Raw genomic sequence first — 16,209 nt, forward strand, 5'->3', positions numbered from 1 at the left:
ACGTTAGCTCGAGCTAATAAACTTGAGTCACTTCGTATATCTTTAAAGTTCGAAGCTTGCTTTACGGGTGATGTCGAAGGGCGGAGTGGTGGATTGGCTGTTTTGTGGAAACATTCTGCTACTTGTAGTATTTTAAATTTCTCTAGGAATTTTATTAATGTTTTAGTGCAAGAGGATGGTAAAGAGGATTGGAGAGTTACATGCTATTATGGATACCCGGAAAGAAGCCACAGACAGCTTGCGTGGGATTTACTCCGTAATCTTCATGGCATGTCTACTATCCCGTGGTGCATTATTGGAGATTTTAATGACCTTTTGTCTCAAGAGGATAAATATGGCTTGAACCCACAACCAAACTGGCTGTGTAATGGATTTCGTCCGGCAGTTACTGACTGTGACCTTGTGGACATGCCCCTTATTAGCCATCAGTTTACCTGGATTAAAAGTAGAGGAACCGATCATGTTATCGAAGAAAGGCTCGATAGAGCTTTAGTTTCACAAGCGTGGCTGCTTCTTCATCCGCAAGCGAATTTAACTAATCTCCTGGCTTCTCATTCTGATCATAGTCCGATTCTATTGGATTGTGAACCACAGCCACGGAGTCACCGTAAATTTCAGTTCCGATTCGAGAATAATTAGCTATTGGAAGATGATATTAACGAGGTTGTTCATACTGGTTGGAGTTGCGAAGATAATGTTGTGTTGGAGAAACGTATTGCCGGCTGTGCAGAGCATTTAAATAATTGGCAGGCTACTGGAAGAAGACAACAGAAGGAAGCTTTGATTAAAAAAATAAAGAGATCATGGAAAGATTGAGAGGGTGTCATGATTCGAATGATGCGGGCCTTTTTCTGGCAGCCCAAAGGGAGTACAATATTGCGTTATTGAAAGAGGATACGTACTGGCGGCAACGAGCAAAAATGCATTGGTTGAAAGACGGTGATCGAAATACGACATTTTTTCATCGGTCGGCGTCGGCTCGGAACCAATTTAAGAAAATTGAGATGTTAATGGATGAAGGTGGAAGAGAGACTCGTGATCAGGGACAATTTTGTGAGATTGCTAATACTTATTTCCAGGAGCTATTCACAGCAAGTACAGGGGAGTATGAGCCGGTTATTAGAAATATACATGGTGTGATTACTGCGGATGACAACCGGTGGCTGTTACGTCCGTTTTCGAAGGAGGAATTTTTCTTGGCCTTTGACGAAATGCATCCTAACAAATCTCCTGGCCCTGATGGTTTTAATCCGGCATTCTTTCAAGAATTTTGGGAGCTATGTGGTAATGACATCTATACGGAATCTTCGACATGGTTAGATCGTGGATTCTTCCCAGACTCGCTGAATGCAACCAATATTTGCTTAATACCAAAATGTTCAAAACCGGTTTCTATGAAGGATTACCGGCCAATTTCGCTGTGCAATGTAGTCTACAGAGTGGTATCTAAGGCGCTAGCTAATCGTCTTAAACCATTGTTGGATAAATGTGTGTCGGAGGAGCAATCAGCCTTCGTGGAAGGTCGATCTATTTTGAACAACGCTATGATTGCTCAGGAGGTTATTCATGCTCTTAAGAGAAAGACGAAGGGGCGGAAAGCACACTTGGCTCTTAAGATTGACATTAGCAAGGCGTATGACCGTGTCGACTGGGGTTTTCTTAAAGAGGTGCTTGGTAAATTGGGTTTTGCGGAAAAATGGATTCACTGGTTTATGATGTGTGTCACATCGATACACTATTATGTACTAGTTAACTCTGAGAGGGTCGGTCCTATAGTGCCAGGGAGAGATTTGAGACAAGGCGATCCTTTATCACCGTATTTGTTTATTCTTCTATCAGAAGGGCTTACGCCACTCATCAAATGTGCAGTGGCTAGCAGAGATATTCACAGAGTTCAAATATGTAGGGGGCACCTAGCGTGTCTCACCTTCTTTTTGCTGACGACTGTTTTTTATTTTGCAGGGCTAATCTCACGGAAGTTCAAAACCTTATGGAGTTACTTAACGTTTATGCGAAAGCTTCAGGTCAGGAAATCAATCTGACCAAATCTGAGGTTTTTTCAGTAACAATCTAAGCAACCCAACAAAGGAAGATTTAGCAAGTTTTATGGGAGTTCGTCATGTCTTAGGTACCGGAAGGTATTTGGGTTTACCATCGATGATTGGAAGAGGCAAGAAAGCGATTTTCTCTTATGTTAAAGACCGTATCTGGAAGAAAATCAATTCTTGGAGTGGTAGGTCCTTATCTAGAGCAGGGACAAATGTTATGATCAAATCTGTGTTACAAGCTATTCCAGCTTCTATCATGAGCTTATTCATTCTTCCGGAGACTCTCATCTCGGAAATAGAAAAGATGTTAAATGCGTTCTGGTGGGGAGGAGGTACAAATCATAAAGGTATCAGGTGGATGGCGTGGGATAAGCTAGCTTGCCCGAAGGAGGAAGGTGGTCTGGGATTTCGTGATTTTCGATCTTTTAATAAGGCTATGGTTGCTAAGCAAGGTTGGTTAATCTTGGCGAATCCGCTCGCTTTAGTTTCTCGTATCTTCAAAGCAAGGTACTTCCCGAGATCTTCTTTCTTTGACGCAAAGCTTGGTTATAATCCTAGTTTTGTTTGGAAAAGTATATGGTCGGCTAGAGAGATTCTTATTATGGGTTGCAGGTGGAGCATTGGTAACGGTACTGAAATTCAGGTTATGAGTGATCCTTGGCTCCAAGGGAGACGTGAAAGTTATCTGCATGGTCCGCAAAAACAAGGTGCGTATAATATTACCGTAAATAATCTCATGCTCCCAAATTCCAAACAGTGGGATATAAGAGTATTAACGGAGGTGTTTGATTGTGCAGTAGTGGAGGATATTATACACGTTCCTTTGTTGGAGGAGGTTACGGAAGATAGATTAATTTGGGGTGAGGATCAAAGTGGTAACTATAATGTCCGCTCAGGTTATAGATTATGGAGGAAGGCTAAATCGTGGCAAAATGTTGAGGAGGTGGAGGTTAGTTGGTCCAATTTGTGGAAGATTAGTGCGGCACCTAGATCTAAACATCTGTTATGGAGAATTTGCAAAGATTGCTTACCCACTCGGAAAAGACTTCGGCATCATCATATTCCTTGTGAGGAAGCATGTCCGTTTTGTGATACGCCTATAGAAGATTATTGGCATATTTTCTTTGGGTGCGCGGAGACGATCATTTGTTGGAGGGCGGCAGGGTTGGGTCATATTATTGAGCCTAGAATTCAGGAAGTTTCGGATGTTCGCTCGGTTATCTTTGATATTTGTAATAGTGAGGATAGGAAGGTAGCAGGTCGCGTCGCTGTTATGATGGAGGCGCTGTGGAAAAATAGGAATGATATGGTTTGGAATAACGAGAAGGAGGAAGCTTCCCGCCTTGGGCGGCTTGCTTTTCATCACTGGCAGGAATGGTTTAATGTCCAGCATGTACCGAGTAATAATAATAATCTCCATCATGTGGTAACTTGGTCTCCTCCTGAGGGGGATTGAGTTAAATGTAACATTGACGCCGGGTTTAACTCTCATTTGGGTACGACAAATAGAGGATGGTGTATGCGGGGAGCGGGTGGCATTTTTATTCATGCAGGTGTGGCTTGGGATATTAGAAATCTCTATATTCTCGAAGCTGAGGCATTAGCCCTTAAAGAGGCTATCCAAGATTCTATTGCTCTTCATCTCGACCGAATTATTTTTGAAAGTGATTCTCTTAGCGTGGTTACGGCTTTGCATTCTAATCCTTCTGGAAGGTCCGAGTTTCACCATATTATCCGTTCTATTAGATTGCTTTTATCTTCTTTTCGCAACTTTGAGGTCAAGTTTGTTAAACGCCGAGCGAATATGGTTGCCCACTCTCTTGTAAAGGCGTCCAATTCACGGGCTAGGCGTAGTTTTTTGCATTATGTTCCTCCTTGTATCGCGTTGCTTATCAATAATGAAATGAGCTAGTTTTGTTTTTGTCAAAAAAAAATGTGTCGAAATAATGTTAATTAATAAAGAAAAACTCAATACATTAAATTGCACTTCAAGAATCACCATAAAAAGAAAAATAAATTAAAAAAAAACCGCTTCATCTCCACCTAAAATTTAAACATTAAATACATGGATTATCTTTTTTATATATCCAACATTAAAAACAATTCAAGAGTTGTAAGAACAGATTTGAAGGCATGGTCAGTCAGACTTGACACCAAATGTCATAGTCATGTCTCAGCATGTAATTCTGTTCCAAGACTTCAACGGATTTGCAAAACATTACACTTGTGTTATTTGAATTTTATAATATACATATATACATGTGCACGTACACAAGCCACACGTAATAGGGAAACATATCTTCAAGCTCTTTTTCCATATGAACTACCCCTTTTGTGTCTGGAAACTAATCCTATCCTAGATCCTTATCGTTATCTTCGATAATAATACCTGTAAGAAATTAAAGATCAGATATACGATACTGTAATCAAATGTTGTTAAATCTGACTTTGATCTGAAAGAAAGAATTACAACTTACACGTATATGTTTATGTTGTACATGGAGGCATATTTTCTTAGAAGCCGTTCTATGGTGTACCATTGAGAACGATTAGATCCATCTTGATAACCAATCCGTGGCATGTGTATTGACGCTATCAAAAGAATTTAGTTTGTATGAGAAGTTTGAGACACCAACTCATCCCAATTTAATTTTGAAGTAATTATGCACATGTTATAGCTTAAGCAACTAAGTAGAAATTCTTAGGTAGACACAACCATAAGAAATAGTTTTACACACAACTAATTATAAAATTTTAATTAATTAAAAAATAAAATTTTTATCTTCTCTCTCCTTCATAATCACAATCACCCGTGAATCCAATTAAAAAAAAAATTAAAATTTAAATAAATTTTTAATTTTCTCACTTCCTCATAATGAGTTGTCTTATTTCTATTGGTTGTGACTAAGAAAAGGTTTTATGTCCGTTTCAAGAATTCCTCGCAACTAGGTTCTCTAGTCAATCATGCATGTAAGCAAGAAGCAAACAAAAGAGAGAAAAGATAAACTCAAAATGGAAATGTGATATAATGTACAATAATAAAATATCGAGTTAGATCAATGTGGAAGCATGTTACCAGAATTTTGAGCAGCTGAGAACGCTGCCTTCGATAAGCAGCTTTCCAAGTGGACAAGTGAGATTTCACTTCGAGGGACATTACGCCTTGGGTTGTAAGATTGAACCACAGCTAAAGCAACCATTTTGGGAGCATTACCGTCCAAATTCTGATCATCACAGCCATCTATAAGTAAAAAGGCACAATCAATATTTCTGCATGTGGATCAGGGTAGCATCTTATATATATTCCCTTGTATGAAGCGTCTTGGATGTATATGCAGTCCTATTAATATAAAGTTAAAAAATTAGCTTGGGATTGAGCTCACCTTCAAGCCTTATAAGATGGAGATCACCAAGATGCAAATCCCCGTGTTCAGAAGCCCGTTCATATGCATCACTGATGCTTGATGAAAGTTTGGTCAGTGCATCAAACATTCCTCCATGGCCCCAACGTCCAGAAGTGTCAACACAGCTGTAAAACCAGATTATATATTCTAAGTTAATATTAGTCAAAGACTTTGATGGCAAACAGTTCATAACTACAAAAGAGAAATGAGTCTGTTGATGATAATATTCGGACAGATTTGCATTTGTAAGGATAGTGCTTGCTCCATGCCAAGAGAGTGCTATAAAAGCCAAAGTTGAAGAGAATGTATCTCATACAGGTATTAGTTTCATCAATATAATTACTAAAACCTAGTGCACCAGAGCAAAATATGCAGTCAGAAAAAGTTTAAAAAGTTAACCTAAAGATTATAGCCGGATCAGATGAAGAAACGTTTGAGGGAGTTGTACAATCTCCATACACAAAATGAACAGAACCAGCATCTAATGTGACATCCTCATCTGGTGGGCTAATAGGGTTTTTAACATTCAAAGAATGGTATCCAACGGCATTCCACTTAGACAGCTTCTTTTCTTCTGCCTTCTGCTTTGCAATCTCTAGTTTTTGACTCTTTTCCTCATCTAAGTTCCTTCTGCTTCTCAAGTCAGTGATTGAGTCGCTACTTGATTTAGAAATTTCCTCAAATTTTTTAACCCAAGAAAGATAAGAAGCCTCATCAAGATCAATATCACAAGAGAGAGAAGCAGAACCTCTTTCGTTAACATCATATCCTTTTAAAAAGTTTCTTGGATTGACCTCAAACTTCCTATCGTCCTTATCAAATATTTGTTCATCGCGCATAGCAATTACCTTGTCAGCCATTGCATTAATTTCTGTTAAGTCCATGATGTCCTTGTCTTTTCCATCATTGATCTCATTGGGATCAAACATATGTAACCCAACAATGATGGACTTCAAATCATTTGTTCCAACTGTAGATAACTTTTTATCTTCATTTTCTAGAATATTATCACCAGTTACATTGAGGCTCAGCTGCAATTTTCTTTCAGCTCTCCGCATAATTACCTACAGTGTAACATGTGAGTTCTTAGAATATATGCAAATAGCCTCCACAGTCATGGAATAATAAATTTTACAAACAGAAACGTACTTCCTCCACTGTATGTTCAGTAACAAGGTTTATACACAAAACATGATTCATCTGGCCAATTCTATGTGCTCTCTGCAAAGCTTGTTTGTCCACCTGAGGGTTCCAATCTTGCTCGTAGAATATAACCTAAAGAATAACATGGAACACAAGATACTATAAAATATGTTTTAAACTTATAATTCTTGAATCAAAATGTTAAAGAATGGAAGTCTCGTAGATTATTTATTGACTTAATTAAATTTCAGGATATTAAGTCAAAAACTATTTTGAGAAGGAAGGATTACCTCACAGTTTTTAAGGAATACTATAGTTATGTCGAGATATAGTAAATATGATTAGTATCAGTCAGGATATTATGTGATTTTGTCTTGATTGTATTGGCCGTTCCGGCAGAGTTTAACAACCTAGTAGGTTTCGATTGTAGATTATCTTGTTACCATCCTAGACTAGTTTTAACAAGTTTCAGACTTTGGTGTGGTTGGTTCATACAAAATATACCTAAAGTTGTTTCCCAATTGAGTTAGCTGTCAAGCATGTCTCCAATTACTTCAGCTTACTGTAGCAGTTAGAGTCCTAGTCAGGACATGCCTACTTAGGAGTATACATATTCTTAAACACTTACTGATGGTGTTTCATTTTTCAATGATACATTGATCTCATCTCGCTACATAACCAGAAAATTGTCAAGTAAATAGACGGAAACTTTAGACAAATACATCATATTGTACATATGAATGCATAAAAAATAAAATAAATTAAAAAAGACAAGAAAATAAATCAGTAATTAGGTTCTAGTTTCAAAAGGGAAGGTTTAGAGCTAGACAAAACTCACAGTATCAGCAGCCACGAGATTCAAGCCAACTCCCCCGGCTCTTGTTGAGATCATAAAAACAAAAGCTCCATTTTGACCAGCTTCAAAATTCAAGCCCATATTAGCTGATGAGTTGCTGAAACTTCTTATTGCAGAAAAGCGCTCCTCAGCTCTGATTGATCCATCAAGACGTTCGTAAGAATACTTACGTAACTCCAGATAATCCTATATTAGAATAGAAGAATATTTCATCAACTTACCCTTTTAACTAATACAAGGCATTCAATATAAGAAAAAATTTACCTGCAAAATGTCAAGTGTATGTGTCATCTGAGCAAAAAGAAGAACACGATGTCCATAATGATGTAGCTTTCGAAGAAGTTGGTCCAGAATCAATAGTTTACCACTGGCCTGACAGAAAAAAATGAAAAATTTGTTTAAAGCAAGAATGATGGTGCAATAGTTAAGTGTCTAAGAAGGTTTTTGAGCCTAGTTTGACTGATAAGCAAGAGCAGAAGCAAGTGCTAGATCAAACCCCAATAGTGCCCATAATATAGAAGGTTGTTGGAAATAGAACCATGTTAATTGAAATTCTGGTATCAGATATGTGATGTCGAATGAGATGTCACGACACAATATTCGTTGATCATGATTATGGAACAAGACGGCAGGAATAATGAAAACAGTGCAAAAAGATAAATAACAGAAGGAATTATTAACCCAGTTCGGAACAACCTTCCTACTCTGGGGGCTACCAAGCCAGGGATGAAATCAATATCCGATAGTATCAATTCGAAGCTAAACTTTCCCGTTTACAACTTCTCACTTAATCACTACCCTTCCTATGACTTCTACCTAAGACTCACCTAGATATGAAGTCCTCCTCAAATCTCTTCAGTCACAAACCCGTGACAAAATACCACAAACAATAAAAACAGAAGACACTCTTCCAAAACACACAATCTTCAATGTTTAAAAGCTTATGAGAACGAAACTACTCTCCTTGCTTAACAGCTTCGGAGATTAAACCAGCATTCAGCACCTACAGGTTTGTGAATGCACACATATGGAACTTACAGCACAAAAAATAAGGATTCCTATAACCCTAAAAACACAAATATCAGTTCCACCTATTGGGCTTCAAAACGCAGCAAAGAGGCTCCCAAATATCTGCTACTTGTTCTTCAAGAAAATAGGTCTTCAATCCAAACTTTCCTATATTGTCTCCAATAATAGAAAGTGTGGAAATCTCTTGATTGAATCAATCTTGGATAACACATCAGCTAATTAATTATTCCCAAATATTCTGTAGCTGAAACACGAGATTCCTGTAGCAATAAAAACGCCTAATTCACTTGATAGATCAGCTTCTGCAAATAGGATGTCATACCAGACATGTTGTGACATCTTGTTTGACATGTTGAAGTCTGAACGCTAGGTCATCTTGCATTTCTTTCAACATGTTCTTGCTCAGTATGTTTTACCAAATTGCATGCCAACCTTAGAGAAACTACATTAATTCTTCACCTTCCAAATTATTTTTGAAAAAAAGTTTTGGAACTAATATTAGTATTTAGAGTTGTGTTGTAGCAATTATATGCAGGTCCATGTACATAGTTAGCAATTAACCTAGAGAATGTCATTCTTCCACTTGGAAAGTAGTCATGCTATTAATCTCCTTGTAAATATAGTTATTTTTATTACTGAGTGTACGAATAGAAAATCAGCTGAGTGCAAATCACTCAAGCACGTTCAAAAAAATTCTTCTTCTTTTTTCACATGGCATCATAGCTCCAGTTCTAGGGGACTATGTTTCCGCAATTAGTTTTACCGAATAATAATTTGGCTGGTTGTACTGCCAGGCAGGCATAATTTAAACATGACTGGCAACTTGTGCTATCAAGAGCACCGTTGCCCGCCACTGCCCAGCATTAACCTGTGTTGACTAAAGTTGACTGACATAAACTGAATTTGACCAATGTTGACTACTCTTAGAATGTGTGGGTTGAGCCTAACTCATTCCTACAAAACTGACTTGTAAGGTGAGGACTGTCCAAATTTTATAAACACCACGCAAGTCTTATCTTTAAACAATGTGAGACTAAATCCACCCTTTCAAACCCAACACAATGAAGATGTTGGAGGTTGCAATGAAGGGAAGCCAAATGTTGCAGTTAGGCGACTAGGGGCGAACCGTAATGAATGGCAGAATTTTCAAACACCCCCTCGCGCTCAGCCATCAACGAGCCTGAAGCGTGGATGTCGTGGGAAGCCGAACCAACCGATCTAGAAATAGGCTCTGATACCAGATTAGAATGTGTGGTTGGGCTTAATTCATCCCTACAAAACCATTGTGTAAGGTGAGGGCTCCCCAAACTTTATAAACACTACACTAGACATATCTCTCTAAGCAATGTGAGACTAAATCCACCCCTTCAAACCCAACACAATGAAGATGTTGGATACTACAATGAAGGAGTCAAATGCCGCAAATAGGCTACTGGGGACAGACCACAATGAAGGCGAAATTTCCAACAACTACCATTGTCCTTACTAAAGTTGATAGACGCAAACAAGGATAGAAAAAAAAAACAAATCATTAGAGGAAGAAGAAAAATAAACTTACAGGTAAACGGATGGATAAGAACCCCGAAAAAGTGAAACGCAATTGAGGAGAAAATTCTATGAATTCTCTCTAGATTCTCAAAACTCTACACTCGTTGGAATTCTCTGAAGTGAAAGGTGAGAAAGCTGAAAATGAAGGTTTCCCCCTTTTTATAAGCAAATCAACACACCATATTGAAGATGAAAGGGAGATCCATCCAATGATCAGAAGATGAGGGATTGATAAGGAATCCAAAAAAGGGAAGCACAACTGGGGAGAGAATTCTATGAATCCTATCTAGATTCTCAAAACTCTACACTCGTAGGAATTCTCTAAAGTGAAGGTGAGAAAGTTGAAAATGATGGATTCCCCCTTTTTTATAAGTAAATCAACACACCATATCAGAAGATGAAAGGGCGATCCATCCAATGATCAGAAGATGAGGAATCGATAAGGAATCCAAAAAAGGGAAGCACAGTTGTGGAGAAAATTCTATGAATCCTCTATAGGTTCTCAAAACTCTACACTAGTTTGAATTCTCCCCCCTTCTCTTTTATAAGCAAAACAACACATTATATCAGAAGATGAAAGGGCAATCCATCCAAGGCTCATGACTTAGGTTAAGTCACACATCCTCAAACTATCTTACATTCACTGACTTGATCGTCAAAGTGTTTGCATGTACATCATTCCTCTCCAAAGAGATGATGCGGTCTCTTAGGCTATCAACCCGGGTCTACTCTGGATCACTCAGTATCACCTCTTTCTGAATTGTTCTAGACGCTACCAATCCCTAACCAAATTTGGGAAGACATCTCTTTCAATACTGGACTTTCCAAATCAAAAATGCTATAAGCAATTCTAGTTGTGGTTGACAGACTTTCAAAGCCTGAGCATTTCATACCATTGAAGTATCCTTATGTTGCGAGGAAGGTTGTTGAAGTATCTATAAGGAAGTAGTACGCTTAAATGGAATGCCACTAACTATGGCGAGTGACAGGAACCCTTTGTTTATTAGCCTATTATGAGGTGAGTCGCGTCTACAAGACACGTGTTGAAGATGAGCTCATCATACCATCAGGAAACGGATGGTGAAACGGAGGTCGTTAACAGGTGCTTGAAAGCCTTACTTACAATGTTTTGCATCTGAGTTGTCTATTTCTTTAATTTTCTACACTTCCATTGCCCTTTTGTCCTATTTGTATGAGAAATGCAATACTAACAAACAATATAGAGTACAAGATAAGACACAAACTTACTCTAACAATGACTGTATGACTAAAGAGCCTAAGATAGGATTGGTCCATAGTTATCTTGTAAAAACATAGTCTGATAATTACCTGAACCAGATGTTCACCTTCTTCATAAGGTTCGGGTTCAATACCCGGAAAGAGATAAGGATGACTGCATGCTTTCCTTAGTTGTATCACCTAAAAGGATGAATCACATTAACCATTAACTTCAAAGTGAAAGAAATAAATACAAAAAACATGATCGGTATTTGATATATGACAAAACAAACAAATATGAACAAAATCAAGGCAATAAAGAAATAGAATGAAAGCACATAATCACAAAGCATTTTTTCAAAAACGGAAAATGATTTTAAATGAGGAAAAGTACCAAATATGAATCAATCTAGCCTCTGCCTCTAGGCATACTGGAACTAGAGGATTTGCTAAATACAGAAATAAAAAAAGCAAGAGCTTCACTAACAGTATTATGTAGTGATTGATGATTGGATGTCCCAGAAGATAGTGCAACTAGCTTTGGAAGTTCCTTCCTCAGAATTGACATGTGGACCTTTTTTTGCAGGCTGACAAGGGGTACTAACCTGTCATGGGATGGAATAAAAAATTTCAAAGGAACAACTTTGCATTTTAGTTATCATAAATTACAGTTTCACTGATATAAAATATGCAAGGTAGTATAGTATCTAATTAGAACAAGTAAAACATACACAGTTGTCTCAGTGAGAGGTGGCAGCACTAAACTTCCATTCTCCATAAGCTTTGATTTGGTTCGTCGAAGCATAAAAGCAGCCAATACACTTCTCAGGATTTGAAGTCGCTCTTTAACCTTTGGAGAATCATTAACTGCTCAGAATAAAGCTGCCACAATGAGAAAATGCTAAAAGCAAGGCAAAAATCTTGTTCTCCTTTTACTCCCTCCGTCCCAAAATAAGAGTTTCTTTAGCTAAATAAATTTGTCGCAAAATAAGTGTCAATTTATTTTTTCAATGCTAACATTAACTGAATTTTACCAACTTTACTCCTAACTAATATTGTCTTCACTACTTTCAAGTAATTAAATTTCACTATGCATTTATGACAATGTATAATACACCCACTAGTAATTAGGGACAATTTTGTAAAATTGTAACATTTATTCATTCAATCATTACTTTTCTTAATTTGTGTATAATAACCTTAAAAGACTTTTATTTTGAGACGGAGAGAGTACTAAATTTACTTTTTTGCACAATCACAGGGCACTCAATTGGATGGATGACAAACCTTCCATCATGTGTCTAGCCTTTTCAAATCCTTTAGACTAATTATACTAATTCTAATATACATCAAATGGATCACGATCTACAGTACAGCACTCAGACTCTGTAAGTTTGGGGTAAACTACTAAGAGAACCAAAACACATTACAACCCCAGTGATGCTATGTTATGAAACAAAATGATAATACTAACCTGATGTTAGATCACTGATGTCCTTGAATGTAGAAAGGAACTGATTTAGTGACCCAAACACAGATGGCATGCAAAAAGACATCAACGCCCACAATTCAGAAAGGTTGTTCTGAATAGGTGTGCCGGTCATCAACAACAGTCTTGGCATGATATAGCGATCTTTGAGAACATTAAATAAAACCTGTAAAGATTAAGTTTAACTACCACAGTCCAATAATCTCACGCTGTATGACTAAATTGCCAGTTTGACAATATCAAACAGTCTGAAATTCATGGTTTGTCCCTATTAAGCCTAGATAACTCATGACAGGAAATTTATTCCAACAGAAATAGCCAAAGATTGTCAAATTACTGCTAATCAATAAAAATGAAAGTGGTACGACAAATGTAACATACAGAAGCATATTCTTAATGTATACATAGGCATTTAAGTTATTTTCAGCATACACTTGACGGGTTTTTTAGCCTTTGGGCTTCATCGATGATTGCATGCTGCCATGGTATTTGAGAAAGAAAATCCTTATCCATCAATGCAATGTCATATGTTGTTAACAGTACATCAAAAGGCAAACTGACCTGCCAAAAAAATTTATTGCAATAATTATCAGTGAAAACTCATTAGGAAATCCAGCCATTGCAAGAAAAGCCATCTAGATTCAACGAACCAATGAAAATATAACAAACTCACATCATGTGTTGGCTTCCTTGTTACATGTTCATGTGTTTTCATACGTAGACTGCGCCTATATTCTTTATCACCAACATATTTTAACACTTCTAGTTTAGGGGCATATTTGACTATCTCAGACACCCAACCATCTGTCACACTTAAAGGGCATAAAACCACTGTAAAAAGTAACATGGAGCAAGAAAAGGGATAAGTGCTTATCTCTATAGAAATTGGGGGGAACCTATCCAAATCAAAAACTTTTCTTCCACTTACAAAATGGCCCATGTGACAACTGGTGTACTTTCAAATAGCTTAAAAAAGAGATAGCTTGCAGTGTCTTTCCCAATCCCATCTGTCAATATTAATACGCAGAGACATTAAAATTAACACATCAGGAATCATACTTTTCATTCCAAAGACAAGACTTCGAACCTAGTTTGCAGTTCTCCTTCTGCTGAATTAAAAAAAGGTCAACACTTGGAATTTTTAAAAGCACATGCACTGATCATCAGTTAACAATTTTAAGATAATGCAGCTTGTTACACATGGACCAATGAGAAATATGACAATGACAATGACTGTGACTGACTATTAACTGTGAATCTCAAATGCAACATAATTTAACAGAATATCGTACACCTAAAACGAATTGCCCTCAATTCATAAGAAAACATGACACAGAAATGCTACATGCTAGTAAATAGTGATTTCTCAGAAACATGTGATATTTAAGAAGCATGAAACCACCCCTCTGATGGGTACTACCATACATGTTAATTTTTTACATAATAACAACAGAAAATGTGTCAGATAACCATTTAAGAAGGTAAACTTTATCCGACTGCAATACCAATAAGATGGAAAAAATCATCCCTTTCACATTACATAGAGGCTCTGATACAGAATTGAATGAAGAGTATATACCTCATCCCCTGCAAATAATGGAAACGTTATGTTCACTAACAAATAAAAATTGTTTCTTCAGAAGCAATTATAAAATGAACATTTGACAAACTTGCTTTGAATGAATTATAAAATGAGATTTGCTCCCTCCACCGGCCAAAAATGCGGGAGTTTACCGGAAGCATGCGGAGTTGAAATGAGAAATTGCCTTGTGAAACTGAATTTTAGAAAGTTTCTACTTTCAAAGCGGTTTAATGTTAAATGGCCTTGCATGAGATAAGGCTTGAACATGTGCTTATAAAAGTCTCGCATTGGATAAAATAAGTTCTAAGCATGTGTTTATAACTCAGTTTTGTAGGGTTAACTTAAGTCTAACCCAAATTCTAAGAAAACTAAAACTAAGTGTGTGATTTCCAATTTAACAAAAACCTACTTTCTAACACTTGTAGTCAAATCAAGATTTTAAGACAATCCGCATCAAAAAAAAAAGATTTTAAGACAATCAATTCTGATACAGAGTAGCCAAAAATACCCAAACCACATTTGTCCAAAGGAATTATATCACCATTCATGCTCCGCCATGCATCCAAACAGGAAATTAGTGTGTGTTTGCTTTCACGTCCATTCTCAAATAAAACGAACATCTACTAGAAGCTCCAACTATCAGCTTCAGGAAATCGCGTTAAATATAGCCTTGGGACGCGAGAATCATTGAACAACGCGTAAACAAACATACACTTAGTCCTCCAAAGACCTGTGACAACATATTATCTCCATTCCAGCATTTATAACAAATATCAAATTGGTTCTTGGAGGATAATGTAATAAGATTCAATTTGAGGGAATCTCAAAAAACCAATTTGATACATTTACAAAGGGAAACCCAGGAAGGTTACATACGTGTGACTAAACTTAGGAGGACTAAAATGGACAATCAGCTCTGAAAAAGAGTGTGTCCTTATTTGTGTCGGTGTCAGACACGGACACTGATGGCCTTTAAATTTTTCGTTTTTACAAATTATTACCGACATCACTGAGTCAGTGTCAGTGACGTGTTCGAGATGTCCATGCTTCATAGACAATTACTCTAAAATTTCACTTCATATTTTACTTTTATCATATAAATTTCATACATTTCCTTTTAGGGTTTATTTTTGCTTTAGCAAAACCAAAATAATCAACATTAGGATTAACAAACTTTAAAATGCATAATTCTTCTTTCATCAAACTACTCTAACATTCTCTAAAGAAGATTGAAAATGAAAGCGTGTTATCTCACCAAGGACAACGTTGACGCCGAGTTTATACCTCCTAATGAGCCACGAAACCCCTTCTACTTGATGTGGCTTGAGAGTTGCTTTAATCCCAAGCTCTTCTTCACTGGGCGGAGCGTCGCCGGGGCTTGCATCGTCGTCGAGGATTATTCTAGCAGCGACCTGGAGCCTCTGTTCGTATCTTAGGTTCATGGCGTCGGCACTGAGTCGGAAACTGTAAACTCGGTGGAGATATAGAGAACGAGTGAGTTAGCGGCAACGAGTCGGTGATGAATATATTTTGAACAGACAAGTTGAGAGGGAATGAATGAAATGGCTCCGCGTGTTTTTTTTAACCTCTACCAAACGGATTCAGGGAACAAATGTTTTGACTAGAGGGGTTCTACAAGAGTAATCATACTTTTAACATCCAAATTTATTTATGTTTGATTACAAAAAATCCCAAGAAAATACAAATTAACTAGTCGAAACTGTGTTCGAATAGCAATCGGATAGATATTCGTTAATTTTGAGATATTTTGTGAATATTTAAGTATTCGTTAATTTTGAGATATTTTGTGAATATTTAAGTGTAAGGTCAAAAAGTATTTGTATTTATGGTTTCCCTATAAAGGTAAGGGATACTTAGAGGTCTTAGTAGAT

The 16,209-nt window shown here is 37.2% G+C and overlaps 2 protein-coding genes across 3 annotated transcripts; one reads left to right on the forward strand and one right to left on the reverse strand.

The window, feature by feature from the left end:
- Positions 1 to 803: 803 nt before the first annotated feature.
- Positions 804 to 3,960, forward strand: LOC131613646 (uncharacterized). The gene is made up of 4 exons (XM_058885296.1): positions 804 to 1,816; positions 1,963 to 2,024; positions 2,129 to 3,448; positions 3,602 to 3,960. Exons 1-4 carry the CDS (start codon positions 804 to 806, stop codon positions 3,958 to 3,960), a joined length of 2,754 nt encoding a protein of 917 aa, XP_058741279.1.
- Positions 3,961 to 4,097: 137 nt separating this feature from the next.
- On the reverse strand, positions 4,098 to 15,976 carry LOC131609148 (probable helicase CHR10). 2 transcript variants are annotated; one of them, XM_058880806.1, is made up of 17 exons: positions 15,573 to 15,976; positions 14,315 to 14,322; positions 13,664 to 13,742; positions 13,409 to 13,566; positions 13,168 to 13,296; positions 12,721 to 12,901; positions 11,978 to 12,113; positions 11,734 to 11,851; positions 11,358 to 11,447; positions 7,716 to 7,823; positions 7,434 to 7,637; positions 6,602 to 6,727; positions 5,852 to 6,516; positions 5,432 to 5,577; positions 5,125 to 5,289; positions 4,526 to 4,640; positions 4,098 to 4,437 (listed from the first exon to the last, which is right to left on the reverse strand). In XM_058880806.1, the coding sequence occupies exons 1-17, from the start codon at positions 15,757 to 15,759 to the stop codon at positions 4,419 to 4,421; spliced, it is 2,634 nt and encodes an 877-aa protein (XP_058736789.1). In that variant the 5' UTR covers positions 15,760 to 15,976; the 3' UTR covers positions 4,098 to 4,418. The 2 variants fall into 2 exon arrangements, with proteins under 2 accessions (XP_058736789.1, XP_058736788.1); XM_058880805.1 differs by having other exon boundaries at positions 14,241 to 14,322; positions 15,573 to 15,974.
- Positions 15,977 to 16,209: the final 233 nt, after the last annotated feature.

This window comes from Vicia villosa, linkage group LG6, assembly GCF_029867415.1.
Source record: "Vicia villosa cultivar HV-30 ecotype Madison, WI linkage group LG6, Vvil1.0, whole genome shotgun sequence".
Taxonomy (NCBI): domain Eukaryota; kingdom Viridiplantae; phylum Streptophyta; class Magnoliopsida; order Fabales; family Fabaceae; genus Vicia; species Vicia villosa.